The sequence below is a fragment of the Ptychodera flava genome, chromosome 19 (assembly GCF_041260155.1).
Source record: "Ptychodera flava strain L36383 chromosome 19, AS_Pfla_20210202, whole genome shotgun sequence".
Lineage (NCBI taxonomy): Eukaryota > Metazoa > Hemichordata > Enteropneusta > Ptychoderidae > Ptychodera > Ptychodera flava.
In genome coordinates, this window is record NC_091946.1 from 27,071,056 (window position 1) to 27,088,070 (window position 17,015).

General features: G+C 37.3%; 1 protein-coding gene across 1 annotated transcript in view; it reads left to right on the forward strand.

Moving 5' to 3' along the window:
- LOC139119117 (dynein axonemal heavy chain 2-like) overlaps nucleotides 1–17,015 on the forward strand; it is a 78,657-nt gene that overhangs the window by 23,348 nt on the left and 38,294 nt on the right. Inside the window, 20 exon segments of the mRNA XM_070682760.1 lie at nucleotides 817–955; nucleotides 1,598–1,758; nucleotides 2,303–2,458; nucleotides 3,201–3,326; nucleotides 4,060–4,170; nucleotides 4,784–5,076; nucleotides 5,435–5,624; nucleotides 7,670–7,850; nucleotides 8,852–8,979; nucleotides 9,339–9,494; nucleotides 9,838–9,963; nucleotides 10,553–10,771; nucleotides 11,290–11,407; nucleotides 12,070–12,206; nucleotides 12,944–13,084; nucleotides 13,772–13,930; nucleotides 14,492–14,736; nucleotides 15,212–15,468; nucleotides 16,080–16,246; nucleotides 16,776–16,880. Coding sequence (XP_070538861.1) covers nucleotides 817–955; nucleotides 1,598–1,758; nucleotides 2,303–2,458; nucleotides 3,201–3,326; nucleotides 4,060–4,170; nucleotides 4,784–5,076; nucleotides 5,435–5,624; nucleotides 7,670–7,850; nucleotides 8,852–8,979; nucleotides 9,339–9,494; nucleotides 9,838–9,963; nucleotides 10,553–10,771; nucleotides 11,290–11,407; nucleotides 12,070–12,206; nucleotides 12,944–13,084; nucleotides 13,772–13,930; nucleotides 14,492–14,736; nucleotides 15,212–15,468; nucleotides 16,080–16,246; nucleotides 16,776–16,880 — 3,315 coding nt within the window.

The following is a 17,015-nucleotide window of genomic DNA, read 5'->3' on the forward strand; positions in this document are numbered from 1 at the left end:
CACATTATGTTATTTAAACTCATCATATTTTTTGGAAAGGTCTTTGTATACCCAGTACCCTGTGAATAAACAATGACACATTAACCGTTTGAGTGCCACAGTCAATATTTGTCACTTTATAAAATATGGCCCAGTCAATTTTTTTTCAAATTTTTGTGAAATTTTGATAAAAAGCTGTACCCAATGAAATTTGATGTCCATTTGGTCCAAATTATCAAAAACATTACAAACAAATTTGTAAAACTTTGTAAAATGTTGCACTAAAATTTTGGCGTGAAAAATTAGAACAGTCAAAGGGTTAATATTTTGAATAATTGTATATTAGTCAGAATTTGAAAACAAATACTAGTCATCTCATGAATTTCTCAGCATAGGTGTTTTCTAGGGTTTGAGAATGTGGGTACTAAATGATTTTGAAACCCGTGAATTTTTGTCACCATTAAAGGTATACTGTCACCTGTTCTAATTTTGCCATAGTTACCATGGAAAGAGAAAATCTAACCAATCACAGATTTTAAGCGGGTGGCCGCTTTTTAAAAACAGCGCCCTCACATGGGCATTTTGAATACCAAGGAACGCCCCTTTGACCATATATGGGCATATTTAGATTACAGGTGACTGTATACCTTTAAAATGAGTATGGTACTGCACAAAGGGGAACAGCAGAAACATAACTTGAGCAGCTTGGTGACACTTTTTTTCAAGCCCTATACAAAAACCGTGTTCCTCACTTCAATTCTAGACTAATGATATTATAAATTTTTTCAATTCTGTGAATACTTTGATGCTCATCTTTTCCTGATTTTCTTTCATCAGAACATCTTCCTCGGTGAAGACATCCGTAAACAGCTGCCTAGAGAGTCCAATGAATTTGACAGTGTCAATGCCAACTGGAAAGTCATCATGGGAAGACTCAACAAGGACAACAATGCTCTCCGAGGAACTCACTATGAAGGTACAGCTAGCTTTGTTAAATGCAGATTTTTAATTTAGAATGTGCCTTTGGAAAGTTTGGGGCAGATCTTCAAACTCTCAAATTTTCCCAATAATTTTCTGGTCTACCACTTGTGTGGGGCTCATTTTAAAGCTTGTGGAGTAAATAGTTTTTGTAGGATCTAAACCTCAGCTATGAAGCATGGATCCATGGTTTATTACACTCTGAACACTTTTGTGTAGCTCAAACATAACACAAGTTACTTGCATAACATGATACACATGGTACACACAGTTCTGAGAAAAAAAGGAAAATACAAATATGACAAATTCAATTCAAACAAATGAATGAAAAAGACATAACAAATGTTACTTTCATTTGTGTACATTAAATCATTAAATCCTTTGCAAGTCTGGAAGTAGACACAAACGTAACTTTGAAATAACTGAAAGAGTTCACTGCCGCGTAGTCTGTGCAAATATTCTGTCGTCACGTACAATTTGACAGGACACCGACAAATAATTCACTGCTACTGTCTCGCAGATAAGCATATACCAATTGAAGTATAAGGTCTTACCTTAAATGGTACAAGAGTTGGAAAATGTCTGCTTAACCATGATTGAATAATTTGTAAATTGTGAAATTTTTCAACCTTCATATCAGGTTTGCTGGAGACACTCAATGACATGAACACCAAGTTGGAGGAAATTCAGAAATCCTTGGATATGTACCTGGAGACCAAGAGACAAATCTTCCCCAGGTTCTACTTCTTATCCAACGATGATTTACTTGAGATACTTGGCCAATCTAGGAACCCAGAAGCTGTAAGTATGCCTAGACTTGTGACATGGTCATGGCACTATCACAGGTCCCTTGTTTCATTGAAGGCATAGGTGTCTCAGCAAGACACCGCTACCAGAATTTCAGTGTCAAGGATGAATGGATGGACTGATGGATGAAGTAATGCCACATACTCATAGTTGCTTGAACAATGATAATTTTTGCATGACTGTCCTCTGTAGCATGGCTCAGTCAGTCCTAATATAAGTATGGCAATCTTTTTGTTCTGTGACCTGGCCTTGTTGTGCTTGTATTTCCAATCATTGAGTAAGTCTTCATGAACTTGAGGGTCGATGGTCTAAATATAGCATTATCACTGTATTCCACAGCCAAAAGAATCATTCAGTTTGAACATTGGATTTCTTAACCCTTTTTAACCCCAAATTTTGGTTCTATCGTAGTTTTCTATAAAAAGTTAGAAATTAGAATGAGAGGTTCAGGTTCAGAGGTTATCGTTGTTAGATACTCAGCATTTTATGAATTCGTTCCCAATGTAGATTTTAATAAATTATCTCCCTCACCATAAAGGTCCAACCTCACTTGAAGAAATGCTTTGACAACATAAAGACACTCAAGATGCACAAGATGGGAATCACTCAGAAGTTTGAAGCTTCTGGTATGAATTCAGCAGATGGTGAATACGTAGAGTTTGGTCATCCTGTGTTACTAGAGGGACCTGTCGAAGTGAGTATTTGTTTTAATCTACAGTATTTCTGCATTCAGAGTTTCAAGATTTTGTCATTCGGTACTGTACGTTACACAGCTTGCAAACAAAAGCTTCTACTGAAGATTGTATTTCCTCCATAATTTTATATACCGGTATATAGATATTTTATCGGTAACAATAAAAAATGGTTACAGTGCTTGTTAGAAAGGTGTAGCAGTACACTTCTCAATTATCATTTATCATTGCTAGTAGTTTAATCCATTGAAAACAATATTTCTCTGACTTGTGTTTTTCCAGAGCAATTTTGTACTCTCTGTGGTAGTTGTGTTGAACTTGTTATAAATACAGAGAAAAGGATGGTTTTCTGTTACTCATTTTCTTTTCATGAAAATTTGTGACGCAATTAGCATAAAAAAGTGTCACAAATTGCTTTAAATTTGCTTTTCCAAGCTTTTCTTTCTCGTTTGCGGTACTTTGTTTGGTTTCTTTGCTAATAAACTCAAAATTTGATTGTTCATACCGTAGAAAATATTGAAACCGCACTATGATATGGGACTGTTTAGAACATTTCTTCCACCAATTCTCTCACAAGCAGTGTTACATGTTTCATGTCTTAAAGGGAAATGCACAGTCTAGTCCTGTATCAGCAACCTTTATCACTTTTGTAAAATTACAAACCGAATTACTCAGATTTGGAACTCTATGTATGCCTTTCATGCAGAGATAAATCCTCAACGTCAATGTAATGTTCAATTTCAGGCATGGTTGTGTGACATTGAGAGAACCATGAGGTGGACTTTGAAAGATATCCTGAAAAATTGCAAGATAGCTTTGAAGAAGAACTTGAACAAAAGAGACAAGTGGGTCAAAGAGTGGCCTGGACAGGTGAGGGTTGACATCTATTGATAATCTGGTCCTTCTATTCAGAGGTGACTAGCAGTTTTCATGAGAAAAGCACCCAGACTTGTTATAAGGCTTTACTATGTATCTTTTCTACCGACAAACCCTTGTTTACAAATTTTGTAAAAAAGTACTTAAAATGATTGCATGCTTGCAGAATGTCACATTGTAGTGTAAATTATGGAGATGAAAAAGAAAACACTGCTTTGATTCTTGAATGGGTACTCACATTACATGGAAACATTCAAGTGAATATAAATCTTACCTGTACAAATTTTCTGTGTGTGTTTTTCAAACCCTTGCTGACTAACCTTCCAAACTTTTTAGTGGAGGCAAAAACAAAGAATGTAATAGCGCTGTTCACGGTTACAGGTTTGTTACTAAATATAGCTGTACGCGCGCGACATCGCACACGCAGCTTGAAATGCGGACAAATTTTATCAATGTTGCATACATGGCCGTTTTTGCAGCTAGTACTCAGAGTCGTTAATATTTTTTTTAGTATTCATTGTTACACTAGCAGTCACCCACTGAGATGTATTTTCGTCGTTCTTGCATGCGTAATTTTCAAAAGCGTTATCTGAAAATGCGGACAAATATTTATTTTTGCGTATTAATAAGAGAACAGTGACGTAAACTGTGAACGGCCCTATTACTTTGGCCTAAATATTGGTTGTACAACACAGTGATGGAATTCATGTTGCTTTCACATGTACAGATGTTGATTACTTCAAGTCAAATGCAATGGACAGCAGACTGTACCAAAGCCCTGGCAACCACCAAAGAGAGGGGAGACCAGAGAGCCCTCAAGAGTATGAAGAAGAAACAGGTATGTTCTTAAATGCATAAGTTGTTGGTAGTACACATCTTGAAGGTGAAAGACTTCAACTTTTTCACAAATATCAGGGGGGTCCCACATCCAATACTAGAGAAACAAATATCCTAAACATCACTGATATTTGAAATTCAAAACTGCTGTATTACTATGTACTAAACTCTATGGAGAAACATTATATTTTCAATTTTTAGTATCAAAAGAAAAATTCATTTACCCCAACCTCAAAATTAATGCACATGTGCAGCATTGATGAGCATTATATTGTAAATATTTTAGACTCAGAATATCTGTCTCTGAGGTGTAATCTGTCTGAAAGATTAAGGCATGTCTTATTTGATGCACATTTAGAATATGATGTATAACAAAAATAAAGCATTTTGTCATGGCTGTCAAAATCAGATTTAATGATTGTATATAGTAAATTACGTATTTTATTTTATATCTGCTTATTAGCTTATATGTATTTTCATCATGGTACTGCTTCAACTGTTAACCTGTTCACCCCAATTTCTTGTTAAAAGGTCCTCACTCACCATTGATAACAATAGGTTTGGGCCAAACCATGTCAGTGAATGGGTTTAAATATCGTCTTGCTTTATCGCAGGCATCAATGTTGAACAAGTTCTCCGACGCCATCCGCGGCAACCTAACCAGAATGCAGAGAGCCAAGATTGTGGCCCTGGTCACCATTGAGGTGCATGCCAGGGACGTGATAGAGAAACTGATCAAGTCCAAGACCAATGACGTGACGGCTTTTGAGTGGCTCATGCAGCTCAGAGTCTACTGGGATAAAGATATCGATGACTGTGTTGTCAGGCAGACAAACACACAGTTCCAGTATGGATATGAGTACCTCGGAAACTCTGGCAGGCTGGTTATCACCCCTCTAACTGACAGGTACAGTGTGACAATTCGTAATTTGTAAATGTAAGATTGCATAATTGAACAAGAATGCAAATTTATGGATACACACAAGTACTTGTCACATTTAAGGGCCAGAAGCTGTAACTTTGATGATTTTTTCACTATTTTTGTTTTTAATGTTAATTTCAAGTTCGTTTTCAACTTCCCAAAGCGTGTTTAAACCCTTACTACCATGTAGCTCCCCAACACAGTGCCTGTGAATGTAAAGTGCAGCATTGTTGTTGACAAGTGAATTTTGGTCCGGACTACAATTCAAATGTAAACAGTAACAGACCAATGAACAGATCTCTTCAGTGGATGTATATTTCCATTCTGTTTATTTTTGACACAGATGTTACATGACCTTGACAACTGCACTCCATTTACATCGTGGTGGCTCACCCAAAGGACCAGCTGGTACTGGTAAGACAGAAACCGTCAAAGATTTGGGTAAAGCCCTTGGCAACTATGTCATCGTTGTCAACTGTTCTGAAGGTCTGGATTACAAGTCCATGGGACGTATGTTCAGTGGTTTGGCACAGGTAAGAATTACCCTATATCCTCCAGTGTAATGGAGCAGTCCCATTGTCTTGGGTCGTCAAATTGGACATCACTTGTAGTAATAGGGGTTGAAGAGACTAAAATTAAAGGAATCTTTATTAGCTCCGCTGTCAGCGACGCGGAGCTTATCAAATAGGTTGATTTTCCGTCGTCGTCCGTCGTCGTCCGTCGTCCGTCGTCCGTCGTCGTCGTCGTCGTCCTTCAACAATTGCCTTCTCCTCAGAAACCGCAAGTCCAATTGCTTTGAAATTTTATATGCAGTTCACTTGGGGTGACCACACTTAAGTTTGTTCAAATCGTGGTGAAATTTGCATATTTGTATTTTTGGGGCAATTTTGGTGTTTTGGTAAAAAAATCTTCTCTCTGAAACCGCTTGTCCGATTGCTTTGAAATTTGATATGCAGTTTACTTAGGGTGACTTCAGTCAGATTTGTTCAAATCATGGTGAAATTTGCATATTTGTATTTTTAAGGCAATTTTTGTCATTTTTGGTAAAAAAATCTTTAAAAATCTTCTTCTTCAAAACTACCAGTCAGATAGCTTTGATATTTGTTACATATGTCCCTAGGGATGATCTATTTGAGATTTGTTCAAATTGTAAAGAAATATGCAAATTTGCATTTTTAAGGCAATTTTTGCCATTTTTGGTCAAAAAATGTATTTCTCAAAAAGTACTGGTCTAATAGTTTTGAAATTTGGTATACATGTTTCTATAGATGAACTGAGTAATATATATTGAATTTCTGATGAAATCTGAAATTTTGTATTTTTGAGGCAATTTTTGCCATTTTTCGTCAAAAAATGTGTATTTCCAAAACTATTCATCTGATAGCTTTGAAATTTGGTATACAGGTTCCTACAGATAAACTACATGATATTTATTGAAATTATGATGAAATCTGCGATTTTGTATTTTTAGGGCAATTTTTGCCATTTTTGGTCAAAAAATGTGTATTTCTAAAACTACTCATCTGATATCTTTTCAATTTGGTATACAGGTTTCTACAGATCACCTTAATGATATGTGTTGAAATTATGATGAAATCTGCAATTTTAAATTTTTGGGGCAATTTTTCCCATTTTGGTCAAAAAATGTATTTCTCAAAAAGTACTGGTCTAACACCTTTGAAATTTGGTATACAGGTTTCTATAGATGAACTAAGTTTGATCTCTTGAAATTACTATGAAATCTGCAATTTTTATTTTTGGGGGCAATTGTTGCCATTTTTGGTCAGAAAATTTTATTCTCAAAAAACTACTCATCAGATAGCTTTGGTTGACATGTTCTTAGGGATGATCCGATGTGATGTATTCAAAGTATGATGAAATCTTCAATTGTGTATTTTGCAGCTTATTTTAGCCACTTTTTTCTGGCCACTGCATTGAGCTATCAAAGATTTCCACCTTCTTCATCAACATGTGTAAAAAATAGTTATTCTCTACATAAACACAGCGGAGCTATATCGGCCGCTAGGTCGCTTGTTTTATTGTGATGTGATGTACAACATCAGTAAGACAAAGACAAAATAGTGTCTTTTGACTTTCAAACTGCAGTACTGTTCAGAAAGGGTGCTATTACAACACAATCACATTTTTACGATTAACTTAAAGTAGTACGCGCCTCGAAATTGAAAAATGTAAACATTTGCTCAAACTTTCCAGAAGGGAACTTTAAAACATTATCTTTCCAAATCAAGGATAATAATAAGCAGTCATCTCGCAAAATTTGGTAGTAGAGAAACTCATTTTCTGACACTTGAAATTCAAAATGGCAGCAATTCATGTCTTAACTCAATGGCAAAAAATAAACTATTTGATTTTCACAAAAATAAGCCTGACAGTGTGAAAACTATAGATACTCCATGAGCTTCAAAATGAGCCACAGCAAGTGGTAGACCAAAAAAGTATTGTAAAAGTTTTAGAATACGAATTTCTATTTGCAAGGTGCATTCAACCTTCATTAACAAAAATTATGCAGAAAATGAGCTATAATTTGATTAAAAGTAAACATTGTTTCAACTTTCAGACTGGTGCATGGGGTTGTTTTGATGAGTTCAACCGTATCAACATTGAAGTATTGTCTGTGGTAGCACAACAGATCCTGTCAATCTTGTCAGCATTGGCAGCTGGCTCATCTAGATTTGTCTTTGAAGGTCGGGAAATCAACTTGGTCTGGTCATGTGGTATCTTCATCACCATGAATCCTGGTAAGTTGTCCCCTCATCTTTCCCACCCTCATGCTCCTGCCAGCCCCCCTCCCCCAAAGTATAACATTGAATATTGATATGATTCAATACTGAATGATCAATGCGAAATATATTGTATGTGTTGGTAGAAAACATGATAATTTGTATCATGATTTGAAGTCCTGTTTTGACCTAGGAAAGGGTTGTCTATACCAACTCAAAGGCACTGTAAAGAAGGCGTTTCCTGCACTTAAGATAAATTTCATAATCATTGCCAAACACAGTTGTTAACCCAGGAGACAGTGATTGCATGTGTGTTTCTTTACTATATGTAGAAATAAGGTTTTTGACCAATGACTATGATCAAGATATCTCAGTACAAGTTTGTGTATTTACTCATCTATCTATTTTAAGATAATGTGAATATGAAATACTTGGCATTTGGATCTGTCACTGAATAGTAGTATCGAGTACACATTGTTAGTCTGGCAGAGACCCTGCGATTCTCGTTCTTCCCAGTGTCAGTCAGTTGGAACACGCGCGCGCCCTTCAGAGACGCGACGCGAATCCCAGGGTCTGGACGTTCTTGCAAGCGACCGGTCGGATTTCTGCCTGATCCGGGTACTTTACAGAACTCTACACATCCGTCAATCAAAAACAAATGACAAGTTCCATAGCCAAATAAAATGTAAAATGAAAAATAAAAACATACCGCGTATATAGGTCTACCAGTTTCTAGAATATATTATCTCCATCCCGTTAGATATGTGTTTCTTTTGACGTCACTACCCTTTTGAATACTCATATACTTGCAAGAACCGACAGTCGCTGTGTCTGGCAGCGCGTGCTCACAGCTGCACAGCGTAGCCTTCGAATGCAGGCCCAACTTTGACGCGCACAAAACAAGGCACAGCGACTGTGGAGAGTCTAACACATTGTCAGTAAAAATTGTCTATTCTTCCATAGATGCATCAATATTTCCATCGTCTCATGCTGACACTGTGTGTTTTTGTACATCCTAGGTTATGCTGGCCGTACTGAGCTGCCTGATAATTTGAAATCCATGTTCCGTCCAATCTCCATGGTTGTACCTGACTCGGCTTACATCGCTGAAATCATCCTCTTTGGTGAAGGTTTCAGTAACACCAAGGTGAGAGCCTACCATCCATGTATATTATGCACCTGTCAATGTTTTCCACCAGGAAAGGGAGTGCGTGCCTAACAGGAGAATTTGACATTTTTTTCCAAGCTAAGTCAAATGCCCCACACACAGATTACAAATTTATGTCAAATACCCAAGGGTAGATAGGGAAAATAGAGGCTACAAGTAGATAATTTAGGATTTGATAATGGTCAAAATTACAGCTAGGGCATATCTGGTCATATACTGTATTCAAAGATAAATTTCTATATTATCGATATCCACTATCCCAACTTGAATCAGTTTTCAAAATAACAAAGCCTTCAGTATAGTCTCCTTTTAAAACATTTCTATTCTTGTTTCTTCAGCTCCTTGCCAAGAAAGTCCACACCCTGTACTCCCTGGCTGTACAACAGTTATCCAAGCAGGACCATTACGACTTTGGACTCCGTGCCTTGACATCAGTGTTGAGATATGCCGGCAGGAAGAAGAGGCACTTTCCAGCATCCATGCCAGATGAAGAAGTGAGTGAATTAATATTTTAGTCTTGCTTCATAGAGTAGAACTTGCTCCATAGTGTTCACTGTTAGCCTCATACCTTGTGAAAATACCCTCTGCTGTAGAAATCCAATGGCGTTTGTCAGGGACTGGAAAATACCATTTATGATTGCCAAAGATCATAGGATGCACAAGGGACTATTTTGAAATTCACCAAAATCCAGAAAAATTTCACAAAGAATCTCGTTAGATTCACTTTGATTTCTTTGGGATAATTTTTTTTAAGGAATTGCTTTTTGTTGCTCCTGAAATCCAAGGAATTTTCCAAACCACATGTAACTATTCTTATATTTATATATTTTTTTGTAGGTTTTACTGTTAGCTATGAAGGACATGAATGTACCCAAAATGACAGCTGTTGATCTGCCACTGTTCAATGCCATTACATCAGATTTGTTCCCTGGAGTTGACACACCAGTCATTGATTACGGCAAGGTTTGTGATCTTCTGAACTATTTGTCAATGTACTCAAGTATTCTATCGTGGCGAAAAGATGAATCAGCAAATCAATCTCTTGAGTTGCTGTCGTGTATCTGTCGCAAATCCGTAATATACTGGTATGATTAACACTTCATTGGTGTTTCAGTGTCAAATACGGGTACAAGATAAATACTTATCAAAAATTATGGAACAATATGGCTGCCAAGTACCAGGCATGGACTGTTCATTGTCGATGTCTTGAACAAACTGTCATCGAAGAGAATGTTGTCCATGTAGCATTTTTTCAATGGGTTAAACCTGGAATTTGAATAGACTATGATACAAACAAAATCACACGCTGATACATAGCTAGAACTATGTGTATTCCTGTCAGTGCATTTTTCCATATGTATTTGTTTCAACCACTACAGTGTCATCAGTTTCTGTTGTCCATAGAACACTACAAAGTCAGAGTGCGGCATTTTGTTCTGGATTAGGCCAATTAGAACCTGTGTTAATCTTTACTGAGATACTGTGAACACATCTGTAAATGAATTTTAGCTTCTTTTATTGACTCTATCCGCGTTTCTTTTTTTTTTCACAGCTGAAAGTTGCAGTTGAGAAAGAGCTCAAAGGTCAAAGGTTACAGGCGACTGCCATGACGATACTGAAAGTCATTCAGTTGTATGAGACCATGAATTCCCGTCACTCTGTCATGATTGTGGGTGGCACGGGGAGTGGCAAGACAGTTGCATGGAGAACTTTGCAGGCTTCCATGACTGCCCTCAAGAAACAAAACTATGAAGATTATCAAGCTGTCAGAGTAAGTGACTGTTTTGTTGAAAGGCGCTATAAAGTTACTTTGCTTAGCATTTACTAGTATTGCGGTGGTCATGGTACATCTTAAGACAAGTGACGTTATCTTCCTACACCGTCTCAGTTTATTTGAATATATTTCATTGCTAAAGTGTGTTGCACTTGAAAAGACTACAGTCAGAATTGAAAAAACTATATTATAGCATGATAAATGTAATACCTATATTGTATTCCATGAACACATACAGTAATAGTGTGTGAATGTAATAAGTGTGTAAATGTATGTTGACATCATACCTGTAAAGTCTTAGGGCCAGACTGTAATATTGTGTGTAAAAGATCTATGTCATTCAAGTGACAATATTTTAGATTCTGCTTTTGTTTTATGAAAATTTTCATAAGCTTAAAGATTCCAGAACCTTTAATTTCTCTGACGGAGAAATTTATTGACTCAGTCTTGCCAAAATAAAAATTCTGTGAAGACCTTGATGATTACAAAAATGACAATTGATTTTCACTCTGCAGGACTTCCCAATCAATCCTAAATCCCTGTCACTGGGTGAGTTGTATGGTGAATTTGATCTCAATACCAACGAGTGGACAGATGGTGTTTTGTCCAGTGTGATGAGACAGACATGCGCAGGTAAGATTTGAGTGTATTTGTTCAACTACATGTACATCCATGGTCAGTTTGCTTTCAGTGTGTACACCAACCTCCTGTGGGCCCTATCACAACTGATTAACACCATCGTCACTGCAATATGGTTCAGTCCAAATGTTTTCTAGTGTTTGATATTGTCTGTATAAAAGAACTTGGAACAGAATTTTAAAAACTGGTGATTCAGGAAAGGTTTTGAGATGTAGAAAACTTGGAACATGAGTTGATTCCAAATATTTAACTGCCCGCCCCAGTTTCCTGTAAACAGGTCCACACACACCATTGATAACAATGGGTTTGGGTGAAACCATGAAGGTGAGAGGGTTAACAGTGTGGTGCATGAGTTTGGTTAGGAAACATTCCCATGCAGAAACATAGCTACCTTTCTATGTGGAACTTTAAAAACATCCCTAAGCTTTGAATCATCAATGCTTTGAAACAATTCATCAAACTGTTGCTTGCACACAGATTTGTTGTGTGTTAACCTGTTCACCCCCGATTCCCTGTAAACAGGTCCACAATCACCATTGATAGCAATAGGTTTGGGCCAAACCATGGTGGTGAAAGGGTTAAAAACATGCCATTTAGCATAGTCTTCCGCCACAGTCAAGTTTGAAGTCCCCGCTTCTCTCCTTTTCACACTACAGATGAGAAGCCTGACTTTAAATGGCTGGTGTTTGATGGTCCTGTGGACACCCTATGGATTGAGAGTATGAACTCTGTCATGGACGACAACAAAGTGTTGACACTGATCAATGGTGAACGTATTGCCATGCCAGAACAGGTGAGGTCAAAAAGCCCTGACCCTAAGACTTGTCACACATTTTGTCACTTCTATTGGTTGACTCTCATGACAGTCAATAATGCAGTTTGATTGACACATCAGCAAATCAGCCTGAATGGATGAAGATATGCTGTCACTATCTTATGACAGGATTTTGATGTATTGATTGAACTTTTCCTCTTTTGATTGAAATATCATCGGCTGTCAGAATTTTGATTACTGGTACTCTCATATTTTACATATACTGTAATGTTAAGTACTACCAGCTTAAGTACATGCCTCAAAATTGAAAGACTTCAAACTTTTGCTCAAACTTTCCGTAAGGAAACTTTAAACTGTTCCCTTTTGAAACAAGGAATAAAAATCAGGGGTCACCATGCAAAGTTTGGTACTGGAGAAACAAATTACTAAAATTTTACTATTTTTTAAAATTCAAAATGGCCACCATCCCTACATGTGTTAACTCTGTAGGAAAAATGGAATTTTGAATTTTCACAAAAATTAAGCAGTGAAAAATTTAGTTACTCCATGAACTTCAAAATGAACTCCAATGAGCAGTAGACCAAAAAAGTAATGTGAAATTTTTAGTCTACTGAGTTGCATTAAACTGTTTGACAGAAAAACAAAATGAGCCACAGAATGATGACTTTGACCCTCAAAAGTTTTTCTTCGCTGTTGTATTTGTCATTTGAAGATCAATGTTACACAGAGCTTTACATTCTTTGTATGTATTGCAGGTATCACTGTTGTTTGAAGTGGAAGATTTGGCTGTGGCATCACCAGCTACTGTCAGTAGATGCGGTATGGTATACACAGACTATGCTGACCTCAGGTGGCAGCCTTACGTCAATTCATGGCTGGAAAAGAGGAAAGATAAGGTTAGTTTTTTAAAGTCGGCAAGAGGAAGTTCATATAAGTGAAGTAATGTCTACCATCCAGAGATCTGACCTAAATGGTGGTGTTGAATTGACAGATGTCTGGAAGTGGCATTGTTCCACTATTGCATCTGTACTGTTCGATTTTTTTGGAAATTTAACTTTGCTCATGCTCGGTGCACACAAGAAGACAACACGTCGAAAAGGTTGAACTTTGAAATCAGTATTTACAGCATTGAATTCTGTCATATTTTAACGTGATTATGAATTTGGCTTTGATAAACTTTGAATCAAACCAAACCAAGCTTTTACACAGAGAAAAATTTCAGCTTCAGGTTCCCCAGGATACTTTTGTATAGTGAAACCTGTCCTTATGGACACCTCTCTAATCAGGACACCTCTTTATAAAGGACAGATTTATCAAACCATGAGTTACATTTTGAATAGAATTACACCTGTCTATTAAGGACACCTCCATATTAAGGACACTTTTTCCATTCCTGCAGGTGTCCTTAAAGTTAATAGACAGGTTTCACTGTACATGCATTTGCCCCTCAATAAAGTCAGTCCTGTTTTTGACCATAATGGACAGGAAACCTCTCGTCTCACGGAGAATGAATTAGTACATCTTTCAGCTATTCATCTACCATATTACAACCTCTATGTAATATTTTTTTCATGGCATCACAGGCATCAGCTGAGATCCTGCAGCGACTGTTTGACAAGTACCTGACCAAGATCTTGGAATTCAAGAAGCAGAACTGCAATGAACTGGTGGCAATCTCTGAACTCAACGGCGTGGCTTCACTCTGCAAACTGTTTGAATCCCTGGCCACTGAGAAGAATGGGGTGAGTGAGATTATAGATTCACTGTCCTAAGCATGATTTGAATTTTCACTGCTCAGACCAATCTTAATGCAATTCAACATTGCAGTATTTTATTGTAGTGAGCTTGTACAACTTCAGCAATGAAATGAACAGACAAGGAGAGGAAGGTTAAAAATGAAAATGTTAAAAACATAGAATACAACAAATATGAAGAAAAAACAGCTATCATATATATTTAGTGAACTTAAAGTTCCTGCTGTTTGTGCATATGTTTACATACAGTATGACGGAGCTCACAATCAAATGTACAGTAATTCCTCATTTAATCAGAGACTCAGTCTTCCATTGTGAAATAGATGAGTGGTCCATCAACAGCGCCCCCATGGAGAACCAAATCAAGAATACATATACTAACACAGGATGAAGACACCAAAAATGTCGATGATGCGAGAAGACACAATCAGGTCCACCAAGAAACAAACACAGTTTTAAAATAAATTCCCATTACATCAAAGGAATTTCCATTGGAGTAGGCAGGATTGAGGACATGCACACATTTATTTTCATGTCTGCGTCTTTCAGGTGAGCCCACATGACAGAGAAAACTATGAACGCATGCACGAGCTGTGGTACCTGTTCTGCGTAATATGGTCTGTTTGTGCCTCGGTTGACGAAGACGGCAGAAAGAAGATAGACAACTATATCAGAGAAATTGAAGGCACCTTCCCAAACAAAGACAGCATCTATGAATACTTTGTGGATGTCAAGAATAAAACTTGGGCTCATTGGGAAGATAAACTGAGAGGAGGTTGGAGATATCAACCAAAGTAAGCTCATCTTCAAAACTCAAAGATTCCACCCCTATTTTATATTGTAAAGGTCTGACTTTGATCATAGAATAATTGGATTGTTCCAAAATCTGACTTCAAGTGATATAAAGATGTTAAAGGTGTTCAAAGAGGAAACAAAGTATAATCAGGTCTTAGATTCTGTTAGGTAAACTGCTAACCAGACTACTGCCCCTCACAAAATAATGGAGAATACTTTTGTTTTTTGGGGCAAAATTATCAACCAATCGTTGCCGGTAATCTTTGTCTCCTAATGAAATTACAAATTTTTAGCAAAGAAAGTATGCAGCAGTTGTACTGCGCTGGAATGCACAAGTGCATGAGATTTTTTTGAACCATTGCAAAGACATTGAGATCATATAAACTGCTTAAAGTATCGCATAGTCAGCTTTGTCTGGTGTATCAGATAAAAATACTTCAAACATCTGAAAGATGTTTCTTCTTTTCTCTACAGCCTACCATTCTATCGTATCATAGTGCCTACTGTTGACACAGTTCGCTACGACTTCCTGGTGAACACTCTGATACAAGCTGTCCATCCTGTCCTGATGGTTGGACCAGTTGGCACAGGCAAGACCTCGGTGGCCCAGGCTGTCCTGGGCAAGCTGGAGCCACAGAAGTACAGTGTGCTGACCATCAACATGTCAGCCCAGACGACGTCCAATAATGTCCAAGACATCATTGAGAGTAGAGTTGAAAAGAGAACCAAAGGTGAGATTTCTGCACGTTAAAACGGTATAGTTTCTGTAAACAATGCAGAACAGATGCTGTTCTTAATCCTTTTAGTGGTGTAATTTTCCCCCTAAACTTTAAGTGAAATATTTTACACATTATTATAAATTTTTCTATATTTGCTTTGATAATTTTGAACCAAACTGACAAACGTTTTCATAGACTCCAGTTTTTTGTGAAAAGTTTGGGAAAAATTTGAAAAAAAATGTTTGGACCTGAAAAAAATGGTCTTGGTTATATTTAATTATGGTAACAAAAATTGAATTTGGCACTGAAATAGTTTATTTTAGAGTAACGCTGAACCTCAGGATCCCAGATAGTATACCTTACTGTTTTGTTATTCTTTGAAAACTAATATTGTGTTTGTTCACTGCATTATACATGTAATTCCCATGAAAAAGACTATAAATGTTGTTGCGAGTCTTGGTACTACATCGGATAAAAATTCTTCTGTAGCTCAGAGACGCACCGTTCTTCTACAGTACTGACAAAACCTTGCAACAACACAACACTGGAGGTGCAGATATTCATGATTCATAAATAGTCATCAGCATTGTTTTTGACTTGTTCTTTCTTTTGCCGGACATCAGGTGTCTATGTGCCCATTGGTGGTAAGAAGTTGGTGACTTTCATGGATGATTTCAACATGCCGGCCAAGGACACCTTTGGTTCCCAGCCACCGTTGGAATTGATGAAACTCTGGATGGACTATGGATTCTGGTATGACAGACTGAAACAGACTGTCAAATACGTCAGGGTAAGGAGCAGGGTTTTCTTCTCTATCACAACTCAATTTGGATCATCAGTCATCACATTTTAAGTTTCGTCACGTGAAAATATCTTCAGCTGTATACTTTTTCAAGCATAGTGTGCTGTTCAAGCAAATGTGATACGGGACAGGTGCACAAAAATTCTACCTGATGATGGAAATTATTTCATGTTGTATGTCGACACAAGGCTATTGAAACAATAGGGGGTATTTCATTAACCCCAGATAACCAACATTTTATTTGTTTATCAGTGAGTGTATTTTTCAAAATGCATATTTTCTGAATTTGTTGATGCATTGCATGGTAACTTCGCATTCTTGACATAACATTAACGTTGCTGGTTTGTGCAGATAGATACCCTGAAATTAAAAACCTCTACTTTGTCATAATTTTGGGATGTTTTTCTCTGACACGTCTTTCAACATTTGGACGATAAATGTCCCTGAGTGGGAAAATAATTATTGAGGACAATACATTTAGCTGTTGCATGTCATACTGTTGTTCTTGCATCCATAGGATATGCAAATTGTGGCAGCCATGGGCCCACCAGGAGGTGGCCGTACACACATCTCAAGACGTCTACAGAGTCGATTTAATCTCATCAACATGACTTTCCCAAGTGTAAGTATTCTGGTTGTTTTATGGTTCAAAGCCTCAAATATTACCAGCAATAAGCCTTAGGGAGTTATCCTATTCTGTCTCTTTCCCCACTCCCACCCCCAACCCCCACCCAAGATGGGAGGATAGAATGGGAGC